At 39.5% G+C, this 16,479-nt stretch overlaps 1 protein-coding gene across 1 annotated transcript in view; it reads left to right on the top strand.

The window, feature by feature from the left end:
• Positions 1 to 468: 468 nt before the first annotated feature.
• f8 (coagulation factor VIII, procoagulant component) overlaps positions 469 to 16,479 on the top strand; it is a 49,695-nt gene continuing 33,684 nt past the window's right edge. Inside the window, exons 1-8 of the mRNA XM_052021690.1 lie at positions 469 to 707; positions 1,747 to 1,850; positions 5,425 to 5,547; positions 8,480 to 8,692; positions 9,058 to 9,240; positions 11,476 to 11,697; positions 14,004 to 14,271; positions 14,941 to 15,121. Coding sequence (XP_051877650.1) covers positions 556 to 707; positions 1,747 to 1,850; positions 5,425 to 5,547; positions 8,480 to 8,692; positions 9,058 to 9,240; positions 11,476 to 11,697; positions 14,004 to 14,271; positions 14,941 to 15,121 — 1,446 coding nt within the window. The 5' untranslated portion in view covers positions 469 to 555. The remainder of the gene's footprint in view (positions 708 to 1,746; positions 1,851 to 5,424; positions 5,548 to 8,479; positions 8,693 to 9,057; positions 9,241 to 11,475; positions 11,698 to 14,003; positions 14,272 to 14,940; positions 15,122 to 16,479) is intronic.

Below are 16,479 nucleotides of genomic sequence, written 5' to 3'. Positions count from 1 at the left end.
ATAAAGAGACAATGAAAACAAAACAGATCTTGGAGGCATTCATAATGTTAGTTAGAAAGTTAAGCTCCTTCTTTGAATAAAGCAAAACACCACCCATCTATTTTTCTTAAAACCAACCTCTTTGACCAAGCATTTGGGCATCTGCTCCAAAATCTCCTTCTGTGTTTCACTATCAAATAATATTTGAAAACACTTCTTTATTTATTCTCCCCACCTTACCACAGCACAAGTGCATTTGCAGTTTTAATACGATATATTGTGAGAGTGGTACAGCATTAGTTACTTCCTGATGGTTAAGTCAAGTCCAGGGTATTTCTTGTTAATTACAAAATGTAATATATTTTGAACCAATGCCAAAATGCTGACCCAATGTTCCTTGAGAGTTCCTGTCATTAACTTGCCTTCCTGGTGTTGTTTTGCTTTCTTCAAAGAAGGAGTTTAACTTTCTGTAACCCTTCCTAAATTTAATCGGCTGTGATAGTCGTGTTTTGCAAACGAGTGGGAAACTGCAGTACTCACGGGACCATTTTGCAGGCATTAATTGCCAAATGCAGAATGAGGGTACTGGCTTTCTATGTGCTTTTGGTCTCTCGCCTGGTCAAGGACTCCTCAATGATAATTAGGAAGCACTACATTGCAGCAGTGGAGTTTAATTGGGATTACAGGAACAGCGATCTCCTATCATGGCGTGGAGTTGGAAACGCGAGGTAAGTGATAAAATTTGTTTTCATGCAATTTTAGTATGGTGTACCAATTACAATACTCCCCAATATCACAGAACGACTGGTTTAGATGGCAGTTGTCATTGAATTTAGCATTCTTCCCTCAGAGTTTAGGGACAGAGCAAGAATGGCTTGATTTACAAATTGACACTTCTGTTTTCCCTCTTTCACTGTCTTGTATAATTTATGTATAATTTATATTTTGTGTGTTGTCTGTACCTATGTGCCTGTGACGCTGCTGCAGGCAAGTTTTCCATTGTATCTGTACTTCACCGTACTTGTGCACATGACAATAATCCTGACTTGACTTAATAACTTGTTGAGGCATGTGCTCTAATTTCTGTTCTGCCCATCCAAGGAGTGCATGATAAGGCAGTAAATTAATATATTAATTATTAACCTCTTGCTCATACCTTCCTCTTTTTAACAATGTAGTAAGTTGTTTGCTAAACAGGCCATCCCCAGGTAATGAGCGGGTTCCGATTTTACAGACATCCAGAAATTGATTTTGTCCATAAGTCGGAAAATACACAAAAATCACTCTATATGGTAACCATACCTCCACAGTATTGTAATGAATGGCATCAAAAGCACATAAGAAAGTAAGAAAGCAATTACTAAAACAGGAGAGAATGAGGAAATTAGCTCTGCCATTTGTAGGAATGAATGTATGTACATACATCAAACTTTTGAATTTAATAATATTACGGGAGCTCTTTCATATGTAGGGATGTCCATAAGTCAGGCGTTTGTAACCCAAGATAGCCTGTATTTAAGTATTGCTTTCCTGAAAGGCATGGAACAGCAGGTGAAATGCAGTTCCGCACTCATGTCATAAGCCCTGATTACAGTCAACCATCTGTGGTGAGAGACAGAATAGGAGAGAGAACCTGGCTGAAACCTCTATCCTTGCTGTTTGGCTTTGAGGAATGTTTTTAGTGTCACTGGTTAATTGTAATGAAGAATGCAGGATTACCCAACAAAGGAGAACATAAATGAATGTATAAATTTTGTTTTTGTTCAGGCCACAATTTACATCCGGAACCTTTCCTCAGTATAGGAAGGCAGTTTTTATGGAATTCAAAGATTCTTCATTTCTCATACCAGAAGCAAAGCTGCCATGGATGGGTAAGAAATATATTTTCACGTGGGGAGAATCAACCTAGTATTACTTATCTGGCAATTTCTTTCTTCACTGTTGGTCCAAGCACTCATGGTTCAGTTCAATTAACCAATCCTACCCTTGTCTTTGATGGGCATTGGTGTGGGACATTTCATACTGATTGCTAGAGAGGGGAAATCCAGGCTGACCCACCCACTCTCTCATTCATAGCTCTGCTTTCATGGGATTGTGCTTAAATGTATAAATGCTGTCGAGTTGCATACATCAAACAGCTCAATTTTTTAGATCTATTTCACTTGAATTAAATTTATCTGTTTAACTAAAATATAGAAAGCAAAGAAAAGCCCTTTTATATTTATTTCTAATTTAGAAAGGGTCATTCTCAATAATTACAATGGGTGATACGAATAAGGCATAAAGAAAACTTTGATTCCAGTTTAGAACATATTGGTTTTTACAGAATTCTCTTTACTATTTTGATTTGATGTATTTGTTTGCCTCTTCCCCACCTCCCCACACCCACCAACCCTGATCACTGCTGTTTACAGATTGAAGACGATAGCTTTAACCTAGTTTAGTTAAAGTCAAGTCTGAAACCCTCCATTAGAGAGCAGGTCGAGCATAACCTTCTTTCCACTGTTTCCCCACAACCCCCCTCACCCATGGGAAATTGTCTGTGGCTTACCACATCAGCTTCATTACATGACATGATTGAAATGAGTAGCTGAACTGCAGAAGTCAGACTTCCAAACTGATATTGCTGTACTGTAATGCGAGGTACCAGCCAGATTTGTCTGCCATTAGTTGGGTTCTCTGAGTAGGCCCACTTGATAGTGCATTGCTTCTCAGTTTGGTTACAGAGTTTACTATACAGTATAACCAGGTGTGTGTATGCGTGTGTGTGTATGTATGCTTCTGTGTTTCTGTGTGTGGGTGTCTGTGTGTTTCTCTGTCTGTCTGTCTGTGTGTGTGTGTGTGTGTGTGTGTGTGTGTGTGTGTGTGTGTGTGTGTGTGTGTGTGTGTGTGTGTGTGTATGTTCATTCTTGAACACAGTGAAAAATTGCCTTCACAGTGCACTGAAATGTGTAATAAAAAAGGAACATGATCTGAAAATATTCAGCAGGTCAGGCAGCATCTGTGGAGGGAAGAACAGAGTTAATGTTTCAGTACAAAAAGCCATGTGGTCCTGACCTATTACTTACACTTAGAAATCTCCACAGAAGCTGACCCCATTATGACCTTGCATTGTGTCTCCCATTTCTGGTTCAATTTGACTCCCAACTTGTCATGGAAACTACTGCCAAGCAAAATAGACAAGTCTCGTACTATTCACAGTTAGTTACCATTTCAATCCATCAGATGACAATGTTTCCTCTCACAGCAGCCAGAAAAAACAAATTTAACAAACAACTTAAATATTTGTTTTGGTTTTTGCTGAAAGATGTCACGAATGGTCATATAGTAAACTGTGTTTTTGTTAACCTCTATTCATACCTTGTTGCCTAGAATTTACGTTTGACTCTTTTTACTTCCTCTCAGTTTTTGACCCTTACCCTCCCACCACCTGACCCAAAGATGCAAACAGCTCCTGGAGTACGGTTTCCCAGTGTGTCAACACCCTGCATGACTGGCCAATCTCTGAACCTGGGCAGCAGTAGTCTCTAGTCTCATAAAACAGAACGGGTAATATAGAAGATCCCAAAGCCACCTAGACACACATGCTTCCAGGAGTGGTCACTGAATGTGAACCAGGGGAGGAAACCTAATTCAGTTTGCTTCCCCAGCCCATTGGTTTTGAGGCAACCTGCAATGCTCAAGCTGATACACTGGCTGACATTTGCTTACTCAGAAGCAAACAATTTTGGAAAATTCAAAGTAATTCAATTTGAAAATAGTAGTACATTGAGGTATCAGAATCAAAATAAGTAATGACTAGAAATATGAGAGGATAAGCTAATTTTCCCTGAAAGATTTCTGATCAATGTGACTTCATTTTTATTGCAATTGTCCTATCATCATTCAAATGAAAAATATATGCAACAATGACCTTCTCCTTGTCTGGTCTCTGGATTGCATCCAATATCCCTTATGAACCTGAGTCAACAAAATAGATAGAGACGATCCAGATAGTACCCTGTTGTACCATCAAGTCAAGAGTTACTGTGTGGTACACCAAAGTGACTGGTGTCCCATAAGTTTAAGCTAAATAGACTGTTATCCGCCTGAATTTTGAGAAGTCATTTCCCTTTGCCTTGGACTTGGACAATAAATCTATTGTTCTGGATTTATGGCCCAAGTGGAAGGACAGCTCTATGCTCTTCCGACAAATAATAAATAATTTGTCAGGTAGCTACTGACCATGTGTAGTGTAAAAGGTCATGGCTGTCATGTGACCATGACAACACTGACCCCTCTGGCTGAGATGACACCATTGAGCACATGACCGAAAGCGACACCACTGTCAATCAAGGTTTGGCTCCACCCGACTAGGTAAACACCTTTGTCCTTGCTGGACCACTCGGATCGCTCTGTGCGAGCACCTTTGTCCTGGGCACACCTACCATAGGTCCGTTTAAAACACCTTTGGACCACCCAGCCCCCCAGCAGTATAAAAGTGCTCCATGTTTGTTTTTTTTCTCTCTCTCAGTCTCCGAAGATGTTGAGGTAAGCTGTGCACTACTTCAGGGTAGTTAGTTAAGGACTCCCGAGACCAAAGAGCCAATGTTTGTCCAGAATCAGGGTGTTCAAACATTGTATTGTTTACTCCTTGATCATTTGTACCCAGTTATTGTGTGTGTGTGTGTGTGTGTGTGTGTGTGTGTGTGTGTGTGTGTGTGTGTGTGCACCTCACCCCCTGTTGCGATTCCCTCCACATTCGTGATTACCTGCTTGAGAGTGTGTCAGTGTGAATTTGTTCCTTTCCATTCTGTTCCTGCGTCTGTCTTTGTAAATAAAAATTCTCCTTTTTGAAGTACAAAGACTGTCTGTCCAGACCTTCCAGACCTTTATCTTTAAGATACCAAAAGAACCTTTCTCACAACACCATGTTCCAAAGAAAAGTTTTCAGGCAGAAAAATCAATGAGAATATCTGGCATGTTCTATTGCAATAGATCTGAGTTGTGAAACAAAATCAGTTATCTTAGGTATATGGAATGTATTTCACACCATTTCTAATTTTGCATTGTTTACTTTTCTAGTTTTCTGATATCTTGATTCTTTGAGATCTGTGATGGCTCCTTTCTTGCACAATCCTCACAATACCAAGGGTATATCTGACATTAGCTTCTTTAGTTGAAGCTCACAGATAAATACTTGGCATATTAAAGGGTTTTCTTAGAGGGACTAAGTGGTACAACAGGGTACTACCTGGGTCCTTTCTGTGTGCTGTTTTGACTTGGGTTCATAAAGGATATTGGATGTAATCTAGTGACCAGACAAAGCAAATCAAAGCAATGCAGGTGTTCTCCTCAGACTTCAGTAAATGTGTGGAGTTTAATCAAATTCTTACTATTATTATAGTACTTCTTAGTGTTTTGTTATAATACAAGCAAGTGGTTCTCATATTATTGTCTTTCTAGGGATTCTTGGTCCCACAATTCGAGCAGAAATTAATGACAAAGTTATAATCCACTTTAAGAATCTAGCATCACGGCCTTACAGCATTCATCCATTTGGGATTTCCTATTGGAAGATGTCGGAAGGTGAGTCCAATTTTAGTTATGTGTTATGCTTTGAGATAATTGGCCTTCATTCGCACCAAGTGTAGAAGAGACATGGGGACTACACCGTAAAGTTCCATCCAACAAAACAAAGCACCCGCACCTATAGTGAGAAAATGATTGTGTTCATGTTCTGGAGTGGGTTTTGAGACCACGGTCCTCTGAACCTGCACTAGGCTTATGTTGAGAAGTAACTTTTCAATGTGATGACTGCATAAATAATTTAAAGTAACTTATTCAATTTGACAACAAAAATATACATATCTAAAACTGTGCGTAATTTCTCTACAAGGAACCAAGGAAACATCCCAATATTTTGTTTCCATTTTCCATTCTACAAGGGTTGGGTTGGATATTTTCCATTCTACAAGGGTTGGGTTGGATATGCAGTGTATAAATGATGACAAGCACAAGGTTCACCATATATTGCAAGAATATGGTTATGAGTGTCTGAGTTGTCATTGGTATTGGTATTAGTATTGTTATTGGTTTATTATTGTCACTTGTGCCGAGGTACAGTGAAAAACTTGTCTTGCATACCAATCGTACAGGTCAATTCATCACACAGTGCAGTTACATTGAGTTAGTACAGTGCATTGATGTAGTACAGGTAAAAACAATAACTACAGAGTAAAGTGTCACAACTACAGAGAAAGTGCAGTGCAATAAGGTGCAAGGTCACAACAAGGTAGATCGTGAGGTCATAGTCCATCGCATCGTATAAGAGAACCGTTCAATAGTCTTATCACAGTGGAGTAGAAGCTGTCCTTAAGTCTGGTGGTACGTGCCCTCAGGCTCCTGTATCTTCTACCTGATGGAAGAGGAGAGAAGAGAGAATGACCCGAGTGGGTGGGGTCTTTGATTATGCTGGCTGCTTCACCAAGACAGCGAGAGGTAAAGACAGAGTCCAAGGAGGGGAGGCTGGTGTCTGTGATGCATTGGGCATTAACTGTTATTTTTCCAGATTAAGTAATAAGGAACATAAATAACATAAATAACATAGTTAATGAGAATTTTTCCCCTCAGCAGAGGTGTCAATAATCAGAGGACGTAGGTTTAAGGTAAGGTGTAAGAAATTTAGAGGGGACAAGAGTAAGAATTTTTTCTCCCAGGGGCTGGTTGAAATTTGGAACACACTGCCTGAGGATATGGTGAAGGCATACACTCACACAAATTCAAGAGTATTTAACGACCACTTGAAATGACATTGCATAGAGTTGAGGGCTGAGTGCTAGATAATGGGATTAGTGTAGATATGGCCAGCATGGACACAAAAAGCCAAAGGATCTGCTTCCACACTGGATGACTCTATATGTGAAGGAACAAGCATGGAGAAACCTTTATGCTCTGCAGTAATATATTAAATCATTGAAACTTAATCCCTTAACAGTGTTAGTATCCAAGAACCATTGTTTGTCCATACGTAGCTCAGTAGAGTAAAGACACATGAACAGTGTGAGACGGAAAGGAGATCAATGTTGTGAAATTTATGAAGCCTAAGTACAATGTTGATGGACTGACTAAAGCAAATGAATATCCCAGGGACTGAGCAGGTGTTACGGTATTCCAGGAATAATGTCATAACTATTCATCACTACACTGCCTGCTTTCAGATTAAATGACTTGACGATACATAAACAATCACTTCCGTTCTTACTGCAATATAAAAGAACACAGATTGACACTCTTCCTTAAACAGTTAGGGAACATAAATACACTAACACTTCTAGATAAGCAAAAAAAAACAATCATTATTGCACCACAATGCTGTACTGCTAAAATACTGGAGCTAAATATTTACCTCTCCCCAGTCCCACAGGAATAAATGGCAATTAAGTTCAATGCAGTTAAACCTGTTGTTGCCACAGTGATGGAAACTGCACTTATATTCAGATCAAGATTGAAACCAAATTGACCTGAATGAGGATTACTTCATTAAAGGCCATATACAATGAATGGTAGGCCACTTGCAAGTATAAAGACATAGAAGGACCTCAGTGTACAAGTCCAAGGATCCCTGCAGGTGCACCACAGGTAAATAAGATGGTGAGGAAGGCATACAGGATACTTGCCTTCAATAACCGGGCCCTGGAATATAAGAGCAGGGAGGTTATGGTAGAACTTTATGAAACGTTGTGTTTGGTCGCAGCTGGAGTACTGTGTTACAGTCCTGGTCACCACATTATAGGAAGGATGTGATTACACTGGATATGGTGCAGAGGAGATTCATCAGGATGTTGCCTGGAATGGTGTATTTCAGTTTATGAGGAGAGAATGGATAGGCTGGGTTTGTTTCCCTTGGAGTGAAGGAGGATGAGGGAGGACATGATGGAGGTTGACAGAATTATGAGGATGAGACATGGATAAGGTAGATAGTAGGAAACATTTCCACATAGTAGAGATATCCAAAACTAGATGGCAAGGGCTTAGGGTAAGAAAAGGAGGTTTAGTGGAGATTGAGGGATTTTTTTTAATTCAGAGGTTAGTTGGAATTTGAAAAGCACTGCCTGAGGGAATGGTGGAAGCTAGTATTCTCTCAACATTTAAGAAGTATCCAAACAGGCAGCTGAATCACCAAGGCACAGAAAGTTATAGACTAAGTGCTCATAAATGGAATTAATATAAATAGATACTTGATGGTTGGCATAGATGTAATGGGCCAAGGGGCTGTTTCTGTGCTGTATGACTCTGATTCAATGATTACATTTATCTATTTAATAAGCTCACAATATTCAGGAATATTTCTCACCCCATTATTCATGGTGCAAGTATTTCAAATTTAAAATGATATTCAACATTTTGATGGTTTGGACATTTTGCTGAGTATCAGCACAGATTATTGCAATTCCTTTGCTTTTCATTTCCCCAAACCTTTCTTTGTACTGCTACTAATTAAAAAAAATTCTGTCTTAAGGAGCATCATATAATGACCATACTTCCACATATGAAAAGAAAGATGACATTGTGGCACCCAATGATGAATACATCTACGTCTGGGATATAAATTGGAATCTTGGCCCAATGAATGATGATTCTAGCTGTCTCACCTATGCCTACTCTTCACGTGTGGACCCTGTGAGGGATTTCAACTCAGGTTTAATTGGAGCAGTCCTTGTGTGTAAGCAAGGTGAGTGTGACTAATAAGCAGGGACAATATTCACATTATAAACTGTTTTGCTATTATCTTGTGCTGTTTTGAGTTATGCATTACAGTGCAGAGCAGTACTATTCATTATGAAATATTACTAGATAAAATTTCTTCAACAAAATCACTTCTTTTATCAGGGTGTGACAGCTTCAGATCCTCTATTGAGTGACAAAACTGAAGTGATTTCTGGATTTATAGTCTGCAGATATTAAAGTGTATTAAACTGCTACTTAAAGCAATTTTTAGATGAATATATCTCACTTATGTAAATGATTCTTTTTCTCTTTAAAACTTAAAGTATTTTTAATTTGAAAAGAAACATTTAAAAATTATTGTCTCTTCAGGAACGCTAGATCAACTTGGAAAGCAGATTAATCGACAAGAGTTTGTGCTTTTGTTCTCGACCATTGATGAAAGTAAAAGTATGTACCTTGAAACAGATAGAATTAAATATAGGATCCCTGGCACTCAGAAGACTAAAGGGCTGATGTACACAATCAATGGCTACATTAATGGTTCCTTACCAGGTTGGTAAAAACACCTTCCATCAGCCACTGATGATGGCAGAATTTTATTAATTTGTGAGATTAGAGTCAAACACAATAAAGTAAACAAAGTCCAATGGAAATAAGCAACTTATCGCAAGGGTGTTGGAGCACAAAAGTGATGAGTGATTTGTCATTTGTTTGTACAGATCTTTGGCCAGAATATTACCAGTGCACTGCGATTTGGACACTTTAGCTTTGGAGAAAGATATTGACCTTGGTAGTGTTGTGGCACACAGTCACCAGAATGTTATTGTGAATTGGCTGTTTTAATTATGAAGAGAAAGTAGTGAGTCAGGGAGATTCAGTGAGAGGATTTAGAGTCCATAGCCACCAATGGTGAAGATTGGGAAGTCTCAATGATGCAAAATGGAGGAACATGGAGATCTTGCTGATTTGAAGGACTGGAGGGGATTACAGAGTTAAAGAGGGATGAAGCTATGGAGGGTTTGAAAACAAGGAAAGGAATTTTAAAATTGAGACATTGCTTTACCAAGAACTAATATAAGTTAGCAAGGGGGTGGGTTGATGGATACAAGTTAAAATACCAGCAGTAGAGTTTCAGATGAGTTTATGTTTATGAAAGATGAGAAGTAGAAGGCCAGCCAGGTGTGCATTGGAAAGGAAGGCAAAATGTTACAAATATCTCCATTAGCAGCCTGGAGAGAGCCAACTGCTTTAAAAGTCACAGCCACAGTCACCTTCATAGCCACTGGTAATGCCGTCCTTGCCCTTCTCTGAAGTTGAAGTTGTGGCTGCAGTAAATGGTGCACATAGAGAAATGCAGCACTCTTAGATATTTGTTGTCACTGAGATTCACTTAGAGAATTTCTCCCTGAAAATACTGGATGGATATGGTTTTCTCCAGAATGTCCTTCTCATCCTCCTCGTCTTCCTCTTCCTGAAGCCACACTGCAGATATTCACCTTGGTTTCTCCTATAGTATCTCCCAAACCTGCAACCTCTATCACCACGTAAAGCAAGGGCAGCAGTGCATGGGAACACCACCAGCTGCAAGTTCCCCTCCAAGTCACACATCACCCTCATTTGAAAATATATTGCTGTTCTTTCATCATCACTGATCTACATACGGAAACTCCCTCCCCAATAACATTGTGGAAGTTCCTTTACAAGAAGGGAGGTATTGGTTCAGGAAAATGACTCACCATGGCCTTCACTGGGGCAATAAGGGATGGTCAATAAATGCTGGCCTTCTTAGTGATGCCCAGTTCCCAAATAAGTAAATAACTTATCCTGATCTATGTAGCATGGAGATTGTCCTAGTCAATATTGGTCAAGAAAGTCCAATTGGCGCATCCTTAGAGTAGCTGCTATGTTTTTAGCCTTGAACACAGCAGCTGCCACACTACTCCCTGTGACCTTGAAATAAAATAACCAAGGAAGGACCCAGAAGTGTCTTTTGTCCAGATGAAGGGTCTTGACCCAAAACATTGATTGTGCATTTCCCTCTACAGATGCTGCCTGACCTGCTGATTTCCTCCAGCAGCTCGTTTTTTGCTCCAGATTCCAACATCTGCAGTCTCCTGTATCACTAAAAATGTCTAGTTTTGTAACAACTGAGAAATCAGCCAACTAATATCTGGGTAGTTGGTGAAGCTTTTAAACAGTACCATTAGAAATGTCTTCATGCTATTTTAAAAACAGTTCAGTTGTGTGAGCTTAAGAGGGGGTTACAGCTGGAATTTGGAGCTCCAGAGTAGCAGTGTCCAACTTTTATCAGTGTAATATTGATAAACTTCATAATCTATCAGCCTGCATCCTTCTAACAGTCATTGACTGCATTCCACTGTACCAAAAGGATACCCTGCTTGTTCTGCAGACTCTGGATCCCCAAAGTCTCTCTAGGACTCTGGCACCAGTTTTGTTCAGAAAGGCATGACACTTTTACCCATCTTTTGTATCATTGTTCAGCATTTCTGAAATAATTTACACAAGATATAGATTGTAAACTGGGAAAGATAGGGAACATTTAGTAAATGTTTAGCTTTGTAACATGGTTACTGTTTATGGTTGGAAAACTTTGAAATTTCATCTCATGTTCAGCGCAATTTGACTTGGCTTCACTTGAATCTCAGCCTTCAAACTTTCAGCATCAAATCAGAGGTAATTCTGATCTTCTTTAGCAATTCTAATGGTTAAATCTTGATATTATAATCTGTCCAATTCATGCCTTCAAATGTTATCACTGATTTTCAGATCTGAATATTTGCAAAAACAAACATGTCAGTTGGCATTTAATAGCTATGGGCTCCACACCAGACCAGTACTCCATTTATTTTGATGGATATGGCCTTCTCCTGCATGACCACAGAGTTGTCTCGGTTGAACTGGCTCCAACTGCATTTGCAACAGCTGAGATGGTTCCCAGTTATGAGAATAAGTGGTTATTGAGCTGTCAAAATCCAAACCATCAACAAGGTAAGAGTAACAGCAAGATCATCCATGACGTCAGTGCCAATATGTGTAATGTCTGGTCTGAAAGGGAAGGAACCTCACCATCAGAACCCCTTTAACACATATAAGGAATTGTCAAGATTATAACTCTCCATCATGAAAAAGTATCTTGACTATGTAATTGCGCACTGTCCCTCTAGGTTTGGAGCAAGTCAAATGGCATTTAAAATAATGAAAGATCTTACAGGCATACTGGCAGTACAATGGTATATATGCATAAAGAAGTAGCTGTGGGAGTCCTCAACATCGACTCCAGTTCCCTTGAAATCTCATGGCATGAGATCAAAGATGGCTAGGAAACCCCTTCCTGTCAACCAGCTATCATATTCCTGAAGCTAATGAATCAGTGCTGCAGCATGTGGGAAAATGCACTGAAAGTAGCAGGGGAACAGAGTGTACTTTATGTGGAGGGACTTCAATGTCCATCACCAAATGTTGTTTGGTAGCACTATCACTGATTGAACTGGCTGAGTCCTAAGGGTATAGCTATCAGATTGGGTCCATGGGAGGTGGTGAGTGAGGGATAAACCCACTTCAGCTTGTTCTCACTAATCTATCTATGCTAATTGGAGTAGAATCAGAATAAATCCTGGTCATGATAATAATGTTGATTGTCAAACCAAGTTGATAAAAATCAGAATAAATCTAGATATTTCTAAGGCCCATTCTCTAAAGCCCACCTCAGTAAAGGAAGCAACCCATATCCATTTGCTGCAAGAGCTAGATAGCACTCAGCCATAGGCTGATAAGTGGCAGATGCTGTTTGACCATGGAAGTACCATTTCCAAAAGAGAGAGCCCAGCCACTTTTCTTTGGCATTTCCACAGCTAAGCACCCACTATAAGTATCCTCTGGGTCACCTCTGACCAGAAACTCAACAGGACTAACCATATATCACTGTGTCTATAAGAGAAGGGCAGAGGCTGCCTATCTTGCAGTGAGTGACTCATTCATGGCTTTTCCACAATCTACAAGGCACAAGACAGGGGTGGGATGGAATATTCTCCACCTACCTGGATGAGTGCAGCTCCACCAACTCCCAAGAAGCTCAACACCATCCAGGACAAAGCACTTTGCTTAATTGATACCCTGCACATCATCCTGATCCAGAAACGCTGTTACTCCATCACCACTGGATCTAAATCCAGGAACTCCCTCCCCAACAGTGCTATGGGAGTGCCTTCACCAGAACAACCACAACAATTCAAGATGGTGGTTCATTACAACCTTCTCAAGGACAATTAAGGGTGGACAATAAATGTGGGCCTTGTCGATGATATTCAGATGCCAGGAAATGAATAAATAAGACAAACTCAGGAACTCTTACTGGTAATTTCACTCAAGCATCATTAAGTTAGACAATTTGGGAAATAGAAACATTCTTTTGAGGCAAGGATTGTGACATAAAAGATAGAGTAGAGGGTTTGCTTCTCTGTCTTTAACCCTTTACTAAAAGGGTATAACAGGACAGTACAAAAGGAGGTAATGGGGAAATAAATTCCTGGATCAGGACCGTTCACTTGCTATCTAGAAATCCCTGGGCTTTATGTTTCACTTCTGAAATTCAGCGTTCCGGTCAAGTTAATGGACTGAATTTTGAAAGTGAAGTACAGAGCTACTATATTGCATGTCTAGTAGTTATATCCAAGAACAAATATATCTGGTATCAGACTGCATAATTATGTCCTGTTATTGGTCAAAAATCTTCTAGTCCACAACACTTAGATTCCTCTTTAGTGAGCATAATAAAGTTTCAATGTGAGAAAACTAAATTCTTCTTGGAAAATCTGACCTGCAGCTTCTTTACCTAGTGAGAACAGATGAACAATTTTTAGGTGGTGAGAGCATGCAAAGAATTTGAGGAGCAACATTTGTGTCAAGCCTCAGATCAGCCCTGTGCTTTCAGCAGGGATTTAGGCATGGTATTGAGCTTAGTTTTATTTTCCAAAATTTTCCAGGACCAAGTCTGATGCCAACTCTTTTAAGAACAAACACTGAGGTTTGACCTTAGAATTTTTTGAATGTAATTGTTTAACAAGACTTTGTATGACCCTTGTGTACAACTGAACAAGTCGGGTTAATTGATTTTTATGTTACCTCGCAAAGGTTAATAATGGTTTTTGGGCATTCATATGGCACAGGGGTCCTGTGTTACGGATATGCATCAAATGAGGTTTGCTTAATAGGGATGAGAGAAGGTTTTGCTTGCCAAACAAGAGATATGTGAAATATTTACAATTTCCATCTTTTCTACCCCTCTCTTGCAACAGCTGGGATGAAAGCCTACTTTAATATAGAAGGAATCTGTGAAGATGACAATATGTCCATTCAAAGAACGATGGAAACAGAAAAGATAGAGGATGATTCCAATGAAACATATGATGATGAGGAAGGAAAAGAACAGGACTTTAAGCTGTCAATTAAATACATGTTACGGACAACTGTTACCAAAAGTAGGTCAATGGAATGGATTTATTACATTGCTGCTGAGGAGTGTGATTGGGATTATGCTCCAACCATTCCAGATGATGTGAGCAGGTATAGTCCTTCTTGTCTTCATATATTCATTGCTGTGTCTGAAGTGCATAGTGATGTGACATTCTCTGAGGGAGTATTACTATTGGAGCTGAAGCCAGAGGACTACAACTTCTAGAACATTATTCTCAGCAATAGTTTCTTTTGCAGGAAGTGTGTCAGTGCTTGTGGGTCAGATATACAGGTTGTTCAGACTGGAGCATCAGTGGTCAGAGGATACTGGTAACCAGAGAAGTAACCCCATTGTGAGGAAATGGGAAGCAGCTGATGCTTCCTATCAGCTTATTCAATAAGTACATCAATGTAATATACCAATCATTATCATTGTTAACACATGAATTAATGACGAAGCAACTAGGAAAGAAGAGATATTGAGAAAATGATAATTATTACTCCATATGGGGGGAGATGAAATGAATGTAAGCCCTCATTCCTATAGGTTACTTTTGTCTCTATCTGAGAAGTCTGACATTGAGCAGGTTGACAGAGAAAAGGAATAGCCAACCACATTTGATCTCTGCCACTGAGCAAAGAATGCTATTGAATAAAATGTACCACAGACAAACCATTAAACAAAATGAATTTAAATATAAGGAAGTTGTTTGTGAGTGAAGGAACAGCTTGATGCTGAAACTAGCTTCTATATATTTCCATGTTTCTTTTTACTTCCAGAAATTTAAGAGCAAAGTATCTGGAAAAGGGGCCACACCGCATAGGGAAGGAGTATAAAAAGGCTGTTTATGTCGAGTATACTGACCATACCTTCACAGTTGTAAAACATAAAGCAGATTCACGGTCATCAAAAGGGATTCTAGGCCCAGTTCTACGTGGAGAAGTTGGAGATCGCTTTAAGGTAGAATGGTCCTATATATTTGGAAAGATTTTACTGGTAGTGGAATGGGAATGGCATAGAGTGCCCATCTTGGGTGCCTATCAAGTATGAATGGAAAAGGAATATTTTTTAATTTGCATTAGAATCTTATTTTTTAAGGAGTTACTCAAGGTCATTCTTCTCAGGAAAAATCCTTTGTCTGCATGAGTCTATCTGCAATGTTTTCTTCCAGATGTAAATTTATTCTGACAGTAATAGTTTGAAATGTCAAATGATTTATCAGACCAGATGGCTGTTACTCGAAATTATATTCTTGGTAGACACAAGAGACTGCAGATGCTGGAATTTAGAACAACAAACAATTTGTTGGAGGAACTTAGTGGGTTGAAGAGCATGTGTTGGGGGGGGGGGGGAGGGGGGAGGAATTAAAATTAGTCCTGATGCAGGAATTCAACTCAAAATTTCGGCAATTGCTTTTCCCCCACAAATGCTGCTTGATGCTTTGAGTTCCACCAGCAGATTGTTTGCTACTTTATATTCTTGCTACATCACATTCTGATATTGCCATATAACTCCCATTTAGTCCTAACAAGATGCTTCAGACACATGAGTGAATAAATGCTCTTTGCTGTTTTCTTGACATTGAAACAGCATTGTGGGTCACCATGACACTTTTTGAGAAAGTTGCAAGCTGAACGAGAACTTCATTTACAAGGTTAACAGAACAGTGTTCCTGGGTTTTCCTCTGAGTAGAAACATAGAAAAACAGACACAGGAAGAGGCCACTTGGCCCTTCAAGCCAGTTCTATTATTCAATGTAATTATGGTTAATCCTCTATCTCAATAGTATTTTCCTGTTCTCTCTCCATATTCCTTGATGCCTTCTATATCTAGATATCTACCTGTCTTCTTAAACACGTTCAGTGATTTGGCCTTCATAGCCTGCTGTGGGAGAGAATTTCACATTCACCACTCTCTAACTGAATGAATTTCTTCTCATCTCAGTCCTAGATGCATTACTCCATATCCTGAGACCGTAACCCCTGGTTATAGACAGCCACCATCCACCGCCACCTCCTCAGCCAGGAGAAACATCCTCCCAGGATCCTACTGTTCTTCTAAGCTCCAGTCCAATCATCTCAATCTCCGCTATGGCAAACACTCCAGATATGTTCTCACTAAGGGGGCTCTGTATATTTGTAGTAAGACATCCCTGTTTCTGTACTCAAAACCTCTTACAATGAAGGCCAATGGACTATTTGCCTTCTTTACTGCTTGTTGTATTTACATGTTTGCTTTCGGTGACTGATGTACAGAGACACCTGAGTCCTTTTGTATATCAACATTTCCCAATATATCACCATTTAAGTAATACACTG

This window comes from Pristis pectinata, chromosome 8 (assembly GCF_009764475.1).
Source record: "Pristis pectinata isolate sPriPec2 chromosome 8, sPriPec2.1.pri, whole genome shotgun sequence".
Classification (NCBI taxonomy): domain Eukaryota; kingdom Metazoa; phylum Chordata; class Chondrichthyes; order Rhinopristiformes; family Pristidae; genus Pristis; species Pristis pectinata.
Note: the sequence above shows the minus strand (reverse complement) of the source record. Positions and strands in the feature narration are given on the sequence as shown.